General features: G+C 47.1%; 2 protein-coding genes across 2 annotated transcripts; one reads left to right on the top strand and one right to left on the bottom strand.

The window, feature by feature from the left end:
- The first annotated feature begins 1,317 nt into the window (after positions 1–1,317).
- On the top strand, positions 1,318–4,845 carry LOC128141222 (olfactory receptor 4N5-like). The gene is made up of 2 exons (XM_052785829.1): positions 1,318–2,245; positions 4,622–4,845. The coding sequence occupies exons 1-2, from the start codon at positions 1,318–1,320 to the stop codon at positions 4,843–4,845; spliced, it is 1,152 nt and encodes a 383-aa protein (XP_052641789.1).
- A 2,363-nt stretch (positions 4,846–7,208) lies between these two features.
- On the bottom strand, positions 7,209–18,922 carry SDR39U1 (short chain dehydrogenase/reductase family 39U member 1). Its single transcript, XM_052784901.1, has 6 exons — positions 18,871–18,922; positions 18,267–18,373; positions 17,849–17,931; positions 17,098–17,219; positions 16,271–16,414; positions 7,209–16,071 (listed from the first exon to the last, which is right to left on the bottom strand). Exons 1-6 carry the CDS (start codon positions 18,884–18,886, stop codon positions 15,656–15,658), a joined length of 888 nt encoding a protein of 295 aa, XP_052640861.1. The 5' UTR covers positions 18,887–18,922; the 3' UTR covers positions 7,209–15,655.
- Between the last annotated feature and the right edge of the window lie 2,378 nt (positions 18,923–21,300).

Below are 21,300 nucleotides of genomic sequence, written 5' to 3'. Positions count from 1 at the left end.
TGTTCTAAAACTAAATAATCCTTACAGGTCTGAGCATTTTCACCCACTAAAGCATTTTCAGTATGCTTTATTCTCTACCTCAACACTGCTGGTGAATTTACTAATGCAGTAATGTGCAGACATCGTCATGCAGACAGACATACCATCTTTGTAGCAAAATGGAAGAAAAGTGTTTAAAAAAGATGGAGGCAAAAACGCCTATAACTTTCTCCTGACCCAAAAGAAGAAAAAGAAGTGGGAGGAATGAAAGAACTTAGACAAATGGAAAGACTTTTAAAAGAACTCTGACCAATTTTTATGGTTTTCTTCATAAGGGAGGTGTCAAAATCCACAGTTCCAATTAAAATGTATGTAAAAAATTATTTGATACATTCCATGAAAAAATGTCCATTGGTTTTCCAGACTGCTGTCATGTTGATTCATGGTGGATTAATTTCATAGAGATATTTAGATAATTGAGTTTTCTTTGTTTCCAGTGTTCTGTTGACTTAACTGGAAAACCAGACACCGCTGTGGGATTTCTCTGGACAGAGGTGGAAGTCTGAATGTGATCTAGACATCCTCAGCTCCCTTGAAAGACAATTGGGAAAAATAAAATATTTTGGAAAATACTTGAACTGATATATGATAGAGAAAATTTAGGATGGAATTAGTCATTCCCTGGGCTGGCTATACTGACATAAGTATAAAGGGATTTAAAATTATTTAATTGCAAACAACTTTGGAGCTGTCAGCTGAATTTACCCAAGAGGTTCATAAACCTTCCTTCAGATGTGAGTGACACATACTTAGTTTCCTTTTATAATCAGTGGATGTGATTTAGGTTAATTGTATAATTTTAGGGTACACGTCATCTAGCTTTGTTTAGCTGTCTACCCTAGAATTAAATCTGTATGCCCTGGAAGGACCTGCTTTTGTCAACTGGAGAGGGAGTAGACGTGACTAGCTCAGATAAGCCATCTACATTAAACCACAAAAATCAGCCTACCCATGGAAGAATGTACTGATACTTTATGACCTATATTCCATTCAGGTGCCAGTTCCCAGGGCACAGAGAAAATAAAAGAACATCTGATAAAAATGTGGACATTTCCAGTTTACATTTCCAGTAAAATGTCCAAGTTAGTGGGAATCTAAATTACTGGTTTTCAAGTATTTCACCATTAGGAGTTCCCTAAAACTAGGAAATGGGAAAAGGGCATGCATTTTACGCAATCTAAATATGCCCCAGGTTGTTCAAACATTTCTGTAGATTTGCACTGGTGTTTGTTTTTTTCCATGATTACTGTCTGTTTCTCAGGGTTCTGCAGAGTGGAAATGGAGCACAAGAACTATACAGTAGTTACAGAGTTTGTTCTGTTGGGATTGTCCCAAGACCATGAAGTCCAGATGATTCTCCTCTTCTTTTTCCTGCTCTTCTATATGATCATTCTGCCAGGCAACATCCTTACCATTCTCACAATTTGTGGGGATTCCCAACTGGGATCACCCATGTATTTTTTCCTGGCCAATTTGGCATTCTTGGACATCTGCTACTGTTCTGTGACCCCACCCAAAATGTTGGCTGACTTTTTCTCACACCATAAAACCATCTCCTACAGTGCCTGCATGGCCCAGCTTTTCTTTCTCCACTTCCTGGGAGCAGCTGAAGCTTTCCTGCTCATGGTCATGGCCTATGACCGTTATGTAGCCATTTGTAAACCTCTTCACTACACCAGGCTTGTGAACAGGAGGGTATGCTGTATCCTGGTTGGAGCTACATGGGGTGGGGGCTTCATCCATGGCATCATTTTATTTGCTCTCGGCATCCACCTCCCCTTATGTGGTCCCAACATTCTGGACAACTTCTTCTGTGATGTCCATCAGCTGGTCAAGTTGGCCTGTGCCAACACTTACATACTGGAGCTTTTGATGTTCCTCAACAATGGAATTGTTATCATTATGTGCTTTACACTTCTCCTAACCTCCTACACTGTCCTGTTGCTGAAGCTCCGGACACAGTCCTCCAAGGGAAAGAGCAAAGTAGCCTCCACCTGTGTTGCCCACATCATTGTGGTTTTTGTCATGTGTGGCCCAGCTATGTATATCTATGGTTTACCCTTCCAAGCTGTGCCAATGGAAAAAGTTGTTGCTGTTTTCCATACGGTCATCTTCCCCTTGACTAATCCCATGATCTATACCTTGTGTAACAAGGAGATCAAAGGCTCAATGTGGAAGCTGGTCAGCAAATACATACTTTGGTGTGGAAAATTAAAAAAATATATTTTGAAGTAAATAAGTGAAAGCTTTTTTTTGTTTTGTTTTGTTTGTTAATACAATTTTCTTAGGAACAACTCCATAGTGTACATTATGTAGCAATGTAATATCAATTAAGCAAGCTTCAAATAATTTTCTTCTAATTATCAAAAAAGCCTTAGGGTGACACTAAAACCAGTATGTAATAATTTAGAGGAGAACTATACTGTGTAAAGATATTAAGACAGTTGTGCTATGTTCTACTGTTAAAATTCTGTATCTTTACAGAAATTAACTGGCAGGAGGTGTGAAGCATTTATAGAATCATTACTGAAATTCTAGTCCAGAAGCAGATAGATAAAATCAGGTAGCCAGCATGTTAGTTCAAGATTTCAGCTTATACTTGAATCTCTGACTGTTGATACTGCCTGTTGTTTGACTCTCATATGACTCTGCTCCTGAACGAGTCGATTGCTTCTCCACAAAGGGAGAATGTGCAAGTCACTGGATGATCTAGCTTATAGTCAAGCTTTTCCTTTTCATACAGCATAGGTAGGCTACTGAAATCTGAAATCAGAAGTCAACTATCAAGTAAAAATCAAAGGCAATGTGGACATAGCCTTATGGTAGGCACTAGTGACAGGATTTGTCTAGCCAGGTATAGACATCTACAGCATCAGAATTAGTCACCTAAGGATTCCTGCATAATCGATGAGTGTTTCCAGCAAGCAACTCAGCTAATGCATTTGTACTGTCTACTTTGGGAAGAAATAAACCATGCTTTAAGCATTTCTATCTTTCCCTCAGCACTCGCTCTGTAATCTACTTCTCAGTTTGATTCCAAGGTGGAATCATAGATTCATAGAATATCTCAAGTTGGAAGGGACCTATAATGATCATTGAGTCCAACTCCCTGCTCCTCGCAGGACTACCTAAAACTAAATCATATGACTAAGAGTGTCGTCCAGACACTCCTCCAACTCTGACAGGTTTGGTGCTGTGACCACTTCCCTGGGGAGCCTGTTCCAGTGACTGACCACCCTCTCAGTGAAGAACCTTTTCCTAGTGTCCAGTCTGAACTTCCCCTGACACGGCTTCTTTGCATTTCCTTGTGTCATATCACTGGTCACCAGAGAGAGGAGATCAGCACCTCCCCTTTGCTGTCCCCGTTGACAAAGTTGCAGACTGGGATGAGGTCACCCCTCAGCCTTCTATTATCCAAGCTGAATAAACCAAGTAAGTCTTGCCCTAGAGGCCTTTCACCATCTTGGTCTCTCTCCTCTGGACAAACTCTAATAGTTTGATGCTCCTCTTCTATTGAGGTGCCCAAAACTGCACACAGTACTTGAGGTGGGGCCGCACCACTGCAGTGTAGGGTGGGACAATCACCTCCCTGAACGAGCTAGCTATGCTGTGCTTGATGCACCCCAGGACATGGCTGGCCCTTTTGGCTGCCAGGGCACCCTGCTGACTCATATTCAACTTGCCATCAACCCAAACCCCCACATCTCTTTCCATAGGGCTGCTCTCCAGCTTCTCATCCCCCAATTTTTTCTATAAACAGGATTACCCTATCCCAGGTACAGAATCCAGTGCTTGCTCTTGTTAAATTTCATCTGGTTGGTGATTGCCCAGCTCTGGTCTACCCAGATCTTTCTGTAAGGCCTCTCTACCCTTGAGGGAGTCCACAGCTCCTTCTAGTTTAGTATCATCGGCAAACTTACTTAATGTACATTTGACTCCTGTGTCCAGATCATTTATAAAAATGCTAAAGAGCACTGGTCCTAAAATTGAGCCCTGGGGAACCCCGCTGGTGACGGGCCACCAGCCTGATGCAACCCCATTTACTCTAACTCTTTGAGCCTGACCCATCAGCCAATTGTATTACGGACTTCAATCAGCCAAATAATTCCTTTTGGGGGGAAATCAGGATTTCAGAGAGAATGGTTTTCTTACTGTAGTGCATATTCTGTAGACAGGGTAGGTGCAGAGTGGACTAACTGCGGCTCCATCCACAGTCTTCCAGTAATAGCCCAGAAGGCATTGCCCCCTCACAAATCATAGTGTTCTCAGTCCTTGTGAAACCCTTTTTGTTGCATAAGAATCTAAATATAGTTACAAAGGAAGTAACATTGGAAAATGTTTACCAAAGAGCTGTGTAGTCTCTGTCCACGGAGATATTAAAAACACATCTAGAAACAGTCCTGAGCAACCTCCTCTAGTTGATTCTGCTTTGCCCTTGCCTTGCTGTTGTCCTCAGCTCCCAGTTCACCTTTTCTGGCCAAACAGTCTGCCCATTAGCATTGCCACCCTCAGGCAGTGCCATGCTAACCCTTGGCTTACCTTCAGCTGTCCTCATAGCATCCCCTTCCCCTGTAAATTCTAGTTCAAAGCCATCTCAACCAGTCCTGCCAGCTTATGAGCAAAGAAGCATTTCCCCCATTAGGACAGGTGGATCCTGTCAGGCCCCAGCATACCTTGTGTCTCAAAGACTCTTCTGTTGTTATAAAAGCCAAAGTTCTGGTGGAGGCACCAGTCTTGGAGCCAAGTATTGATGTCTTGGCCGTGATCGTTTCTTCCAGTGTCTCTCCCCATTACTGGGAGGACTGAGGAAAACACTACCTGTGCTCCTGAGTCCTTTAGCATTCTTCCCAGGGCCCTGAAATCTCTTTTAATTCACCTTGGACTTCTTGTTGTGATGTCATTAGTACCCAAGCTCATCAGTTGTCTGTTGACATCACTGATTTAGGCCCCAAGGAGGCAGCAAACTTCCCTGAAAATAGGGTCTGGTCTACAGATGGGTGCCTCTGTTCCACCCATGAGGGAGTCACCTATGACGATAACTCACTGCTCTTTCTTGTCAGTGTTGGTCTTAATACAGCTCTTGATGCAAGGAGTTTGTTGATCTGAACTTGGTGAGAGTACTTGCACAGATTCCTCCTCTTCTGTCTCATCATTTCCTTTGTCTACCATACTCAGAGCCTCATACTTATTCTGTAAAGGTAATGAGGGGTTCCTCTTACAGCTCCCTGCAGTAACTTGCTTCTACTCCTCCCTATCCCTTGTAACACTGCCTTCATCCTGGCACAAAGTAGATACTGGACCTACCTCAGTAGTGGCCATGCTGAGTTGGCTTCTGCATACCAGAGATGGCAGAGCACAGCTCCATTGGTCTAGATCTCCGTCTCAGACTCTCAGCTGCTCCCCAGTCTGCCCGCTGCCTCCTGAAGCTCAGCCACCAGGCAGAGCAGTTCATCCACCTGGGCACAGCTCCCACAGGTTTGCTTGTTACTGCCCTCCATCTCCAAAAGCCCCAGGCACACCCCGCAGCCTGAAACCTGGGTAGTCACATGCTTCAACAAGAACTCTGTCTGTGTGGCTGCACTGCTGCTACCAGGTGCTAGAAGCTCAGGAGAAACAGGGGACATGGCTTTTTCCTGGAAGGTCACCATGCTGCCACACACCTGCCCACCATATAATTTCGAAAGAATCAGACAGATTATTACATCATTATGAACTCCAGTCTGCCATAACTCATTTCAGCCTTTAGCTGATCACTGCAAATGATGGAAGCAAGGATTCTCATCTCTCCTCAGGAACAGTATTGCCCTACAATTATTAGAGATGTAAACAGCACCAGGCTTTACAATCATTCACAGGACAGGCTGCTCAGAAGGCTGTCACTCCCAGCCAGGAATAAGACTGCAGCCAATGGCAGTAGTCTCTATAAGTAGCCTAGAAGTAGCTTATACATTTGTCCTAAACTGCACCCACATTCATACATACAGCACTCTTTTTTTTTTTTTTTTTTAAAGGGGTGGGGATAGGCACATGAGTGACCTAATGCTTTAATTTATTGCAGAGAAGTGTGACTGCTGGCTAACTGGGCATTTACCTGCATGCAGCCCTTGCTGATATTATTCCTGCCAAACATCTGTCTTTGTTTTCCCTTGTATATTTGTGCAGCAACAGTTTCCTAGAGAAGGACTAAAACCAGACTTCCTTGCTTAGAAGCTGAATGAATTAAGACTGAACTAAGTGTTTTGTCTTTCAATCTTTTCTTTCTGTGGAATGTATTTTAAATATTCAGTAACTCCAAATCTGTTTGAAGAAACTAAAAGTAATGCTCCCAAGCAATAATAGTAATGGTTGCTGCCATCTGAGTTATCTGAGGGTTTTTTAAAATTCTCTTGTTTTACTTTAATGTCTAAGAAGTCAATAACAAAGCTCTACACAATTCGCTTGGGAGCAGCTGGAATTCAGGCAGTGTCAGTGCAGTATATTTAACAAGATGCTAGACTGGAAATATTGTTTCTTCATTATTTCTTAGTATTTCAAAGCCTGATATTCTCTAACTCATACCAGCATGTGAGTTTTCTGAGCACTTCTACAGAAATTTTCCTTTAATATTTGTAACTCTTTTTTGCTGATAGCCCACTGTTGATTTTATAGAACAACTTCTTGTTCTAAAAAATATAACCCAAATGTTACTACCATGTAAATTGAGATGTGGCTGTTTAAAAACTTGTTTATTTTTAGTCTTATGTCCTTTCCTTCTACTATTCTGTCAACTTTGCCTTTAGAACTGATTGGCTTCATAAATGAATGGCTATTGTTAACACAGAAGAAATAAACACGAAGGAAAAGTATCTGAATTTTGTGAACCAGAATATGGTGCAGTCTTTTGAAATGTATTTCTTCACTTCATCACTGACTTCCTGAAAATCTGCAATAAAGCCAGGGCAAGTGAATACTGATTTTTAAAGGAGTTTACATTTGTACATGATGCATATTATTCAAAATGAAAACATGTAAACTAATGTATATTATAACTTCTCTCTCCTGTCCTTTAATATTTTCTCTTTACAACTTTATCAGACCTGTAATACAGCAGTAATTTCTTTTTTGAGATGTATGTCATGCATAGAACTTAACAGCAAACAGAAATATTAAATTAGCAACTACACACCAAGTCAGTGTCACATATTTGTTTAATCTCTGTTTGTTAAATGGCCCATTATATTCCTCCAAGTGTTTCTTATAGCATTGCAGCTTACCTTCAAAAGTGCTAAATGCATACACATATTTTCAATTAGGATATTTTGAAAAACAAATTTATTTTTACAATATTTTTATTGCAACACATCTCTATATTGTCACAGGAAAACAGGATCGATAATATTTAAATGTACTTTATGTCAAGTGTCCAATCATTTATTTTCTCTGACTTAAAATGAAGAGGGTTTTTTTTATTAATTACTTAGTATTGACTGATACAGGGTGTGCTATAAATCTACTTCACTGAACAAACTAGAATATACTTGAATTGATTTTAGGAGTGAAATATCAAAAGAGAGCAAGGGAAAGTCAAACAGTGTATGAAAAGGCTGGCATTATTTAAATGATCTGAGGTATATGTGAGCCATCTGTGTGGAGCAGAGGGGTGAACCATGCCCCCAAAAGAGCATCAGTGTCCCTTCGAATGGCACCAGACTTCAGTTAACTGAACTGTTTGCAGATACTCAGCTCAACCCTACACCTGTATATGTGGGTGTATAGTTGCAGACCTCATGTTAACACCCTGTGTCATCATACTCCTGCATTACAGATGCCTGAAGACAGGGGATGAATTCCATGGCAAATGCATAATCTTTAGACACACGAGGCACCAGAGGGATGAAGCCCTCTTAAGCCCTGCAGACTTCTGCACTGCTACCAACCCACTCTGTATCCACCAAAGCCAAAACTATCCCTCATGTCATGGTGTACTTGCCCCTGCTGTAGCGTAGGTGCCCTAGAGCACAAAACTCAGCTTTTCTCTTCACCTTCCTCTGCATCCCAGAGGAGTATGGAGTGGTTCCCAAGCTCAGTAAGCAGCTGGAGCAGTCATGGTGGATTAGTCACTTCTCCCCTTCTCAGGATGAGAAAATGGAAATAATACCTCTCCCAGGTACAGACCCACTTCCCTGGAGCTTGCATTCAGCTGTGCTTTGAAATAGAAGTTCAGTTACTGCTACAGGATTGCCTTATCAGTAAACCCTTCAGAGAAGTGGTTATTCAAAATGCCTACCAGTGCTGCTGGGTTCAGGCTCTTCTCTGCTCCTTTGCAAAGTGAATTTCTTTGGTTATACAATAAAAAGCTGGTCTCCACACACACAAAAGAATACAAAGGCCCAGCAACAGGTAGAGAAACCGCAATAACCTAACCAGAAAAATGGACACCCTGACCCAGCTCTTCCTAGGGCTGTCCCAGCAGAGCCATCAGCCCCATGAGTAATACACATCCTGATGAGTTGGTGGTAGCAGCTTTCTGGGTCACCTTACAGACTGAGGCACAGTTAATGCCTAGGGGGTACAGGACACATTATGGAATGAAAGGGAAAAGCATCCTGGGATTGTACAAGATTTATTATAGGATGTTTAGGGGAGGAACCACAGGCTGGTCAGTACACTTTTCATGCCCTGTATCTGCTCAGTGCAGTCTCTCCTGTCTTCTTATTAAACTTCATTTCTAACTGTCTTCCTGGGTGAGGGCTCTCTATTCTGTCTGTGTGTGTGTATAGGGGCCTGAGTGCAGTAAATGGAGTCAGATGGCCTGTGTGTCCATGGTGCCAGCAAACAGAGCAAGCAAGGCTGTGTAAGTGTGTAAGCAAGTATCCAGACAGACTAACAGCTAAGTGAAGTGACCTGGGAACCAGCTGTGTGTACAAGTAAGAAAACTGGAAGAACTGGGTACTGGAGGGACCCGAGGAGACCAGTTGCTGGAGAGATCGTAAGTTCTGGTGGCCAACTGAGACACCCATTTAGGAGAGAAGGGGCTACATGGTTGGGTCCCTGAGGTGGTAGTGGCTGACCACTGCATATCAGAGGACATAAAAGCACAAAGACTGTTGCTGAACACAAAACACTGCACAGGCAGAAGGCCTCAGAACCTGGGACCAGAAGTTCAGTCTGATCCTTCTCATCTGCTGCATGGATCTTCTTGTCCCTGGTTGAAGAAACTCAGCTAGCCCAGCGGGAAAAAGAGGGCAGGGGAAGTTTAATAAGACCATACACAGGACTCAGGTTCTTCAGCCTCTCATGGCATCCAGTGGGCAGGAGTTTCTTCAGCAAACTTGCATCTCTCCACCATCATTTCCCACATTTGGCTTAACCCCAGGACCATTTAAATTCTAGAAGAGTCCCAAACTCCAGCAGCACAGTTGGAGATCATCTTGCAGTGACTCTTGCTAACTGCAAGTCAAGCTAAATGTAGGAACAGAGCAGTACCTTCACACAGATGACTTCAAGACTGACTGCAGCTATTGCTCCTTCCTGGCCCTTGGAAGCTCATGGTTCTATGCCATGGCTTTTCTGGGGACCAAAATACCTTCCCTCTGAGTCATAGTGCAGGTCCAAAGATCCTATTTTCCACCCCTGAGGAGCCCTGCGCTGCTCAGGTGAATACATACACTAGCTTTGTGACTCTTTCTCTTGCAGATGGGTATGAGCTAACTTTAAGCTACAGCCAGATTTCCCTTATGAAGGGTAGCAGAGGGGAAAACACCTTTGGGGGAAAAAAAGGGAAAGGAAAAAAAAAGCTGTAACTCACACAAAGGCCAGAGTCAGGGCTAATGAGCCTGGACGAGCTGAGTGAGCTCTGGGGAACTGCACAAGATGCCTTCCATGTTTAACAACTACATAGAATCACAGACTCCTTTAGGCTGGAAAAGACCCTTAAGATCAAGTCCAGCTGTTAACCTATCACTGCCAAGTCCACCACTGTCCCTAAGTGCCACATCTATACGTCTTTTAAATACCTCCAGGGATGGTGACTCAACCACTTCCCTGGGCAGCCTGTTCCCATGCTTGACAACCCTTTTTGGTGAAGAAAATTTTCCTAATATCCAATATAAACCTCCTGTGGTGCAACTTGAGGCCATTTCCTCTCTTCCCATCACTTGTTACTTGGTAAAAGAGACCGACACCCACCCCACTACAACCTCCTTTCAGGTACTGCTAGAGAGCGATAAGGTCTCCCCTCAGCCTCATTTTCTCCAAGCAAAACAATCCCAGTTCCCTCAGCTGCTCCTTGTAAGACTTGTTCTCTAGACCCTTCACCAGCTTCATTGCTCTTCTTTGGACACATTCCAGCACCTCAATGTCTTTCTTGTAGTGAGGGGCCCAAACCTAAACACATTATTCAAGGTGTAGTCTCACCAGTGCTAAGTACAGGGGGATGATCACTTCCCTAGTCCTGCTGGCCACACTATTTCTGATACAGGCCAGGATGCCATTGGCCTTCTTGGCCACCTGGGCACACTGCTGGCTCATATTCAGCTGGCTGTTGACCAACACCCCCAGGTCCTTTTCTGCTGGGCAACTTTCCAGCCACTCTTCCCCAAGCATGTAGCGCTGCATGGGGTTGTTTTGACCCAAGTGCAGGACCCAGCACTGAGCCTTGTTGAACCTCATACAATTGGCCTCAGCCCATCGATCCAGCTGGTCCAGATCCCTCTGTAGAACCTTTCTACCCTCAAGCAGATCAACACTCTCACCCAACTTCGTGTCGTCTGCAAACTTACTGAGGGTGCAATCAATCCCTTCCTCCAGATCATTGATAAAGATATTAAACAGAACTGGTCCCAGTACTGAGCCGTGGGGAACACCACTTGGGACTGGCCACCAACTGGATTTAACTCCATTCACCACAACCCTCTGGACTTGTCCATCCAGCCAGTTTTTTACCCAGCGAAGAGTATGCTCATCCACCCCATGAGCAGCCAGTTTCTCCACGAGAATGCTGTGTGAAACAGTGTCAGAGGCTTTACTTAAGTCCAGGTAGACTGTAGTCCACAGACTTTCCCTCATCAATCAAGTGGGTCATCTTGTCATAGAAGGATATCAGATTTGTCAGGCAGGACCTGCCTTTCATAAATCCCTGCTGACTGGGCCTGATCACCTGGTTGTCCTGCACGTGCCATGTGATGGCACTCAAGATGATCTGCTCCATAACCTCCCTCAGCGCTGAGGTCAGACTGACAGGCCTGTAGTTCCCCGGACCCTCCTTTCAGCCCTTCTCATAGATGGGTGTCACATTTATTAACCTCCAGTCAACTTGGGCCTCTCTGGTTAGGGGTATAAAAGGGGCCGGTCAGGTGTAAATTTCAAGTAAGATGGCTTTGGGAGTACAGAAAGAGGAACAACATATATACCTGTCCATGCTAACCTTCACCAAATACCCATGAACCACAAGGGCATATTAGGATGTTACCAAGTATAAAAAAAACAGTATCCTGAAATATCATAACTAATGGCTTTGTTAGGTCCTTTTGATTTGCATTACAAGTAATCCGTTGAAGAACCAGATCGAATAACTAGATTGAATGATAGCTGTCCTTGACAGTAGCTTTTCTTTCCCTCCCCTCCCCACGCTCCCCAAGTACGTAGTCTGCCAATTTCAGCTGGGCATGATGTGCACATCTCTGTCCCCGTGTTTCTATGAGTGTGCCTGTGTGGGGAAGGGTTGAACCAATGCATGTTCCCTACACGCAGGTCTGGGGGAGGAGGATGTGCATATGTAGTTGGAGACTACATTGGGGAATTTGGGAGGTACATGCTTGTCTTGGATTCCAGCTTCTGATTTACAATCCTTTAAGCTGGGAGAAGGGACATTTGGGTTAGACTGGGAATTCTACAGGAGGGGTAGTCATGACATGACCCTAAAATCTCAGAAAATTGTCCCGGTCAAGTCTGAGCCATGGTTCACTGGAAATGAAGGGGTACAGGAAGGGAAATGCCAACCTTAATTAGGAAAACAGCAATGTCTTACAATTTGTGAAAGAATGTGTAACATGGACTAACATTACAAATGGTGCAGAACTACCACTGGTTCCAAAAACTAAGAATTAAGCCTAGCTGTCTTTGATACTGCGGTGCGACTCAGCAGTCAGCACAGAGCTAACCCCAAAGCAGGTCACCAGTGCAGATCACTCGGCTCTGCTGGAATGAGACCAAAACTGCAGGATCCACCTGGCCACAGACATCCCATGACCCAGTGCATGGAGAGATGCAGCTATCAAAGCCAAAGAACTGGACTTGCCTATACGAACTGTTACACTTACTGAGGTGTTACTGATCTTAAGTGCCTCAATACATTCATGTCTATTGTCTCTGATGGGTTGGCCAGCAACCACAGCCCTTGCACATGCTCCCCTCTGTGGTTAATGCCCAGAGGAATCAGGCTCCTGCCTCGATGTGTGCAGCCCATAGGGGGGCCCCATTCAGGCTCTATGGGAGTGAGGAGTGGTGCAGCGTCTGATATTACCGGTCAATGGAAGAGTGTCATGGGATGTCGAAGGAGCATGTCTGCTCTTTTAAGGATATCTGGTCAAAGGAGCCATAAACAAGAACATACAGAGATAATCCTGACACATGATAAGGGATGTGATGAGAGCAAACCTGATCAGTCACCCTAATTGGTAAGGATGTGTGGTGCAAGTCTGAGAACATTTATTTTTACAGTTGGGAAGTTAAGGAAAGAGAGACAAACACACAGAGTCATAAAACCTGACCAATTAGCATTAACAAAGACAATAACCAGAAGCAAACATCATTAGTCACACTAATTGATGAGCTCTCAAGAAGCTATAGGCAACCAGGGCTTTGCAACTGGTAAGGATGCAAACCTGAGTGTCCAGGATGTTGGATGGAGTCATGCGACCATGTCAGCTGTTGAGAGAATGTGCAGGGGAGGGGAAGCTGGGAGCAACAAAGAGGGGGGTAGACAGAAAAGGGGTATAAAAGAGGCTGGTCAGATATAAACCTGGGTCAGTCAGAGCTGGTCTGGCTGAGCTCTACACTTGACCACCACAGCCTGTCCTGTCTTCTTATTAAATCTTTTCATAACTGTTTCTGCGTAATCTCACTCTACCCCATGTAGGTGTGCTGCAAAGGGCCAAGTGCCAGCTACTGGAGGATCAGCATGAGTGGATTTGGTGCCAGCTACTTAAGTCAGATGGGGGAGCAGGCACTCCTGGCCTGTGGTGTCAGCTACTGGAGCCAGTGGAGCTTCACCCTACCGCCACTGCAGCGATAACTCTGCGTGTCCACAAAACCAGTTACTGGGAGGACCAGCACGAGCAAGGGGCTCTGTGCCAGCAGCTCACAGCTTGTGTGCCTGGTTGCTGGAGCCTGGGGGAGGTGACTGTCTGTATCTCCCACAAACCAGGCGTGCATGCGGTGTGCATGTGTATCCACCAGCAAACTTCAAGCTGGACCAGCTGGGCAACTAGGAGGCCTTGGGTCCAGGCAGGGGCAACTGATGTATCAGGCATCAATTTCAGAACCCATACTGGGATTCAGGTGTCAGAAGCTCATCTAAGTCCTGTGACATGTGCTTAAGCCAAACATCATGCAGAGGCAACCCTTCAAAATCCTGAGTTACACATCCAGGCAGGGAGTCCAAGGCCTAGGAACTCTGCTTAGTGGTAGTTTTTCATGGGATATGCAACCCTCTTTCAGAAGAGCTGCAGGTTGCCAGTTCTTCTCCAGCCATACTTGTCTTTATTTCCAATCACAACCCAAAGCTGTTGCAATGATCAAGGTACATACAGGTACAGAAACAACCTAATTGGGCCAGCTAAGCAGCTTGCCTGACATAAGGATGCTGTAGTCCACTACATCTGGGGAAGCAGACTGAAGTCTGAGGCTCTAAAAAGGTAGCTGGAGTAACTAAAGACGAAGCACTGCTGATCATCTGCATTGTACTGCCCCACAATGAACTGGGTCTGTAACTCAGAGTAGGTCAGCCTGCTCTCAAGGACAGGAGACTGAGGCACATGGGAAGATAAAGGTATCCGCACCTAACTTACAGGCAGCACAGACACAATCCAAGCAAGCCACATTTATCTCAGGTGATGGTGCTTTCATAGCTATTCCCAAAGTCCCAGCTCACCTGGCTGTGCTCGCACTGACTGCAAGGACTATCTCTAGCTCCAGCTGGACAGTCCCACTCTAATTTTCCCGCCCAGAAAGTCAGCAGATTGCCATTCTGTCTCCAGTATGGACTGAGCAAAGAGGTAGGTGAGTGGGGAGTCTAGACTCCACCAAGATTGACCCTTCAGCTACTGTGACCACATTAACCTGGCATAAGCCAGGTTCTTGTTCTGGAAGGTTTCTTATTTCAGGAACTGAGCAGGTCTTTTTAACTTCCCAAAGTGCTTTTAAATATATTTTTCTAGCCCAAAATTACATCACAGTAGGAATATTTCTCCAGAAGCAGTGCTATAATGAACTTAGCTGCTCTGTAGATTTCACATCCAGCAACTCACTTTGGCATGTGAAAATGGGTTAAGGGAAGCATGTGGATACATTTCCTTACAGTATGAGATGATGAAATTGCAATGTTCTCCATAAGAGAAGAGGTACTGCTTCCCAAGGCAGCCCAGGTAGCCTGGATATTCTCACTGTCCAATCAGTGGGAATGCCCTTAATACAAGTACCACCTCATGAGATGAATAAAGGAAAACCACCCTGCCTGGGACCAGATAACTACAACAAAGGCAACAGTTGAAGTGCTCCCTTTAGACTAAGGCAGTGCCTTGCACTACCTCACACCAAGATGAACCACCCAGATTCTCCTCAGCACAAGCTCAGATGTAGTCAACACTTACCCAAGGCCTCAAGAGCAGTCCGGGTGCAACAGACTGCCACCCTTGTCCCTACAGGCTGGCAAAGCAGTGTTCTCCTTCATGCCCACCACAGCATCAAGGTTATGCAACCTTGGAGGGTTGCAACTCTTGGGCCTAGGCTCAGCTGGAGGTTCCGACACAGCAACTTGGTACCAGCACAGAGGCACCCCAAGAACAGAGATGGCAGTCTCCAAGCCATCTGTATCCAGCACCCTTTGTGTTCCCTCAAGGTGGATCTTGTCCCACAACTGCAACTCCATTCCCTATGAGACTGAGAAAGGCAAAGCAGAAGAGCATAACTAGGTCTCTATGTGACCATGGGGGAAAGACATGGGGAAAAACAGGAAGAGGGACTTTCAGTAACATGAAGGGGAATTACAACACCTGAACACCTTTCCTGTTGCCACCCCTGTCTGTCAGGGGAGGAGACATTACAACCCCTAGCTGCTCTGCAAGCAGCTCACATGCACACTGGAAAAGGGAAGATGGCAGATTCAGCAGTCACAATCCTTAGAGAGGCTTGTGCCCTTCCCCAAAAGCAGGTAATGTGCAGACTGCAGATGGCAATAAGAGGGATGACTCCTAAACTGGGGATGCACAAAGGGAGACAGAAGGGAAAAAGATTGCTCCCCCTCTCTGTATGGGGAATTGTAAAGAAGGGGCAGGGCTACCCTCTTTCACCCAGGGGAAGGCATGTGAGCCAGGGATCTCATAAAAACAGGGCCCAACACAGCCCAAATGAGGAGCCCTCAAGCCACAATGTCCTTCAGAGCTCCAGATAGGTCAGGGAAAATGAAATGGTAGCCGCTCTCCAGGGTGTGTTTTGGCACCACCCTCTGGCCCTCCAACAGCATTACGGCCCGCTCTGCCCCAAAGATAGCCCGCACAGCCCAAGCAGGCACTGGCAGCAGGGCTGGGCGTCCCAGGGCTGCAGCAAGCTCCTGAGCAAAGGTGCCATTGGAGGTGGCAGGGGAGGATGGGGAGACACCGTTGAGGACGCCTTGCAGGCACTCACTCTCCAGGGCATGACACACGATCCCAGCCAGGTCCCGAATGTGGATCCATGGGAAGGGCTGGAGCCCAGAGCCCAAGGGGCCTCCTAGTCCCAGACGGAAAGGCCAGAGCATTTGAGAGATTGCACCACCACCTCGGCCCAGCACCACCCCTGTGGAGAGAACAGAGTGAGACCAGGATCTCCCCCACCCTCAGAACTACAACCAGGAGAGAATCCTTAAGAGGGCTGGACTGGAACAGCACCCCAACAAGGAGAGGCACAAGACCTGATGTCCTTCTCCCTCCTCTTCCCCCTCTTGCCCTAGCACCAAAGCAGAGCCACCCTGAAAAGGCATGATGCCCCATCTCACCAGATCTCACCACAACACCACGAGCTGGGCTCCCAGGGATGAGAGCTGCAGCCTCCCAGGAGCTCACCAGGCGTGAGAAGAAGTCAAAATCCCCCCCAGGACTGTCCTCAGTATACTCAGCTGTGGGGCTAGGGCGGTAATAGCCTGTGGATGTAACAGCAGAAAGGGGGAAAGAGGGTCAGGGTTCAATTGTGACACCAGCCACTCCCCCACCCCCCCTCGCAAAACAGACCCTCTTCCCTGCCTTAGAACTCAATCACTCCATCAGGGACATCCTCATAGGAACACCACAAGGTCTCTCTGATAGCAATGCTGACAAGTTTTTGAACTACCAATGTGCTCTGCAAGTTCAGCAGGATGCACTAATACTCAGGTTGAGCTGGCAGCCCCAAGAACCAAATATACCAGCAAGCAACACACTGAGCTGGCTGCATAGAAAGGCGCTTGCTCTAAAATTGGGCATCACAGATGCTAAACTGTGGCAGCTTTAAAGACTGTAGCAAGCAGAAATGCAAAGCTGGAGATATGTAGGGGGATTCAGCTGAGGCCCTGCTTAGACAAACTGGTTCTACAGGATGCTTAAAGGCTTTCACAGGGAAACAGAGAAAAGGTCCTGTCCTAATGACACAAAGAGAAAGCACAGGGACCCAAATTCCTCTTCAGCAGTACCAAAAAGCTGATCAAGGCTTGCCTAAACCCAGCGACATTGATGGCAATAAAGTTGGCATTTCAAGGCAAGACATGTGTCCCCCTAGAAGAGTGTTTCTGTCTGGAGGTATACCTCTCCACATCAGCATGAGTCATGCCTTGCTGGGCCCAATCAATACCTACGCCAGTGACGAGGACCCAAGCACGGGGTGGCTGTTCAGCATCAGCAATGGCTTTGGCCAAGGTCTTGGTGGTCTCAACCCGGCTGCTGATGACTTCCCTGCAGAAGGCATCACTCCATCTGTGAAAGAGAGAGCCAGTGATTATACTCCCCACAAGGACATCCCAGGAAACAACAGTAGCAAGGGGGGCCCCAGCAGACACCCGTTCACAAGCACGGGAGAGGTCATGTGAATACCCCCCCACCCCAGAGCAGAGGGAGGACATGGGAGTTTACTATCTAACTGCATGGGGACATTGTGAGATGGTGGCTCGCCACTTACCACAAAAGGCTGTGGGTTTTGGACTGCCTTAGAACAAATGTAGCAGAGGAGCTGGACACCAACGCTGGGTGTGGTGAATTCTTCTGAAGTGCCTGGCAGAGGCATTTCCAAAAACACACTCACAGAAGTAAAAGTTTGCTTCTGATTTTGCATTATTTAAATGTAGTGTCATTTTGGAAATGTGGAACTACTTTGCCTGGCCTCCAACTGTCAGTTCAGAGGGGAACCTGTCTTCCAAAAGTCTTGCAGAACTTAACAGGCCCACAGAAATGTTTTGGATACTGGCAGACCCAGATGTCAACAGTTAGGTAACCCAAGTGCTTCATGGACACGCTGTTTCCTCCCCAGATCCCTTCCACATTCTCTGACAACACTGGGTCACCTTGCCTTCACCTTGTCCCAACAGCACTATGGGAGACCAAGTTACCTGCGGAAAGGGTTGAGGACATTTTCACCAGCCAAGTTCACCACAGCATCACACAGGGGCAGTCCAGAGCGGGACAACTCTTCCTAGGCAAGGGTAAACAAGACATCACACACACAGCCTCCCCTCTGCTCAAGCCTTCCCAACAACCAAGCAGGGCGGGCTCCTAAGAACTCCATCCAGTTCCTTCCTGAGACTGCCTGGAGCACAAGCATGAATGGAGAAGGCTTTGCTCCTTGGAGCTACAGCAGTACTCATCCCAATGACTATGACCCACGGAGCACCCAGGAGCCCAAGAATACATCCACAGGAGCCAGATCCCCCACTGCGGATTCCCTGTACGCCATGGCAGGCCAGGGCAAGTGGGCTAGTTCCTCAGCCCTGACACGTTCTCCCTCTTGTGAAGGCTCTCATCTCATACCCAGCTGATCCGATCCTTGCCTCCTTGTCGAGAGACGTGGGTGACTTCATGCCCACAGCTCCGCAGCAACTGGGTCAGGGCTCTGCCCACAAAGCCAGTCCCACCGCCTAGGAGAAAGACAGGACGTGACAGATTTGCTAACCCGGACTGCCATCCCTAGGCCTGCACAAGTGTCCCCGTTACCACGGTCAGCTCCCCACGGTACATTACTCTGGGCCCAGACTCCCCTGCCCCCAGCTCCCCTGCACAGCACCCCAGCCCTGACGGCCTCCACTCCCCGTGCCCGCTTGCCACGCACCACGTCGGAAGGGGAGAGGGGGGCTGACTCCAACCTCTGTCCCCAGCACCCTCAGTCGAGGCCCGCCTTCCAAAACTACGTCCCCCTCACAGAGCCCCCGCACTCGCCTGCCGTGTGCAGCCTCCCACGGCGCCCCGGCCCCCACTCAGGACTAGCTCCCTCCGCCGGGGGACCTCCCGCGCCCACCCCGCTCCCGGCAGCGGCCTGGCCGAAACCCCCCACCCGCACCAGCGCCCCTGAGGGACAACGCGACCCACCGCAACCCGCCGCCCGAGCGGCCTGCGCGCCCCGCCGGCCCGCACTCACCCACCAGCACCCGCATCGCCAGGCCGACTGCGCATGCGCCAAGCCGGGTGCGCATGCGCCTTCCCACCCCTGCTGGGGGGCGCTTAAAGGGCCAGCGCGCCCCAGCGCATTAACCCCTCCAGCGCCAGCGCGCAGGGGACAGGAGGCGGCTGCGGCAGGGGTGGGCGGCCGCTTAGAAACGTGCTGGAAAACCAGCCTGAAACGGATCAGGAGAACCAGAGGAATGAAGAAAGCCCGAGGAGCTGCCCAGCAGAGCCGGAACCCACTGCGTGAACGCAGTAAAACGCGAGGGTGGGCGCCTTATTAGCAGCTAAATAAAACACTGAATGAGGGACAGGTTGCGCCAGCTGCACCGAGAGGTGAGGAAGCAACGCGGAGGAATTCGTTAAGTCAGTTAACCAGTTCGTTAGAACAGCTGAAATGCCAGTGAGGTGTTTTTTAATGTTTCTAATCGAGAGTGAAGAATTTTGCACTTGGGAATTAGGCTGGGATTGTTCTCGCGGACCCTAAGCCTCCCTTCCCTATGGACACCTTCTTGCTCGTCTCCTCAGGATCATGGGAAAAGAAATTACTTCAAGGGTGTAATTCTGCCACTGTACTTCAGATGTCTCTTCTGAGATGTGATGAAACGCACATGAAAAGTCAAGACTTTCCACCTGCAAGCAGCTGGGGCAGCCTTTGCTTCGTACAAAGCTGCCTGTGTTGTCAGCTGCTGTTATCTTGTGTCCTGTGAAGAGCAGAGGGTGATAGCAGGCTGTAGGCAGGACCTTGCTGGCTGTTCTGAAGCGGGGACAAATGCTGGAGTGTCGTGGTTTAACCCCAGCCAGCAACTAAGCACCACGCAGCCGCTCCCTCACTCCCCCCCCCCCAGTGCGACGGGGGAGAGAATTGGAAAAAAAAGTAAAACTCGTGACAGTTTAATAGAACAGAAAGGAAGAAACTAATAATGATAGTAATAAGAATACTCAAATGACAATACTAATAAAAGGATTGGAATATACAAAACAAGTGATGCACAAGGCAATTGCTCACCATTTGCACACTGATGCCCAGTTAGTTCCTGAGTAGTGATCCCCCCCAGGCCAACTCCCCCCAGTTTATATACTGGGCATGACATCACATGGTATGGAATACCCCTTTGGCCACTTTGGGTCAGCTGCCCTGGCTGTGTCCCCTCCCAACTTCTTGTGCCCCTCCAGCCTTCTTGCAGGCTGGGCATGAGAAGCTGAAAAATCCTTGACTTAGTCTAAACACTACTTAGCAACAACTGAAAACATCAGTGTGTTATCAACATTCTTCTCATACTGAATCCAAAACAACACTATACCAGCTACTAGGAAGAAAATTAACTCTATCCCAGCCAAAACCAGGACATGGAGATATTTCTACCCACCTATCTACAGTTCAGTCCACCTAGTCATCCATCCTTGTCTGCACATACACCCATAGCCATTGCTCCACCCATCCATCCATCTATCCTCCTTGCTCTGTGTGTTCTTATTCCCCCTGCCACCAGCCTTATAAAAGTGTTTGGCAAGTCCTGTGTTTAAGCAAGGAAGGAACTGGGTTTCTAGTAGGAGCCAGCTGGAAATCTGAGGGACTGGGAATTATTTGCACAGGAAGAGGCATCCTTGTGGTTCACAGGATGAAAGGTGGAGATGAACAGCTGGTTTGTCTGTGGCGTGTGCCACAGTTGGGTGGGGGAGCTGGAGCTTTTTCCCCTAGGCAGTACGGTCTGCTCAGCCTCTGTCTGCTAGACAGGTCACAGTGGTGATGTTAGCTGGAGGTGCTGGCAAGCTGTACACACATTCCCCTTTTAACTCCTCCATAAAGGGCAGATGGCTGTACCTGGGTGCAGCCTAGTAGGTCCTTCATTGCAAACTATCAAAACAAAGGCAATTGTGAGGGACCTTTGGATGTGTCTCAAACATGTTTTTTCCTCCCACCTCCCTCTGTCTCATGCTGTTTCACTGGATAGAACTTCCTAGAAAGACAAAATCCAGCATGCCCTTTCTCACTTCCTCCTCACAACCACACTGTATCCATCTAACAAGATGTGATCAGGAAAGAAACATGCCAGCAATCAGTCCCAACCCGTAACAGAGCCCCAGTGTCAGCACCTGAGGAAGCCCCACACTTCTGCTTCTGTCACGGGGCAAAACCTGCCCAAAACCACTGCTCAGATACATGAGAATCATAGAAACAGATAATAGTTTCGTTTGGAAGGGATCTTCAAAGATCACCTTGTTCAAGCCCCTTGCCTTGGGCAGGGTCATCTTTCACTAGATCAACTTGCTCAAAGCCCTGTCCAACCTGACCTTGAACCTTTCCAATGATGGGACATGCACAACTTCTCTGGGCAACCTGGACCAGTGTCTTACCACCTTCCTTGTAAGAAATTTCTTCCTTACATCTAATCTAAATCTACCT

This window comes from Harpia harpyja, chromosome 4, assembly GCF_026419915.1.
Source record: "Harpia harpyja isolate bHarHar1 chromosome 4, bHarHar1 primary haplotype, whole genome shotgun sequence".
In the NCBI taxonomy this organism is placed as follows: domain Eukaryota; kingdom Metazoa; phylum Chordata; class Aves; order Accipitriformes; family Accipitridae; genus Harpia; species Harpia harpyja.
This window is presented reverse-complemented; position numbering and strand designations above follow the sequence as displayed.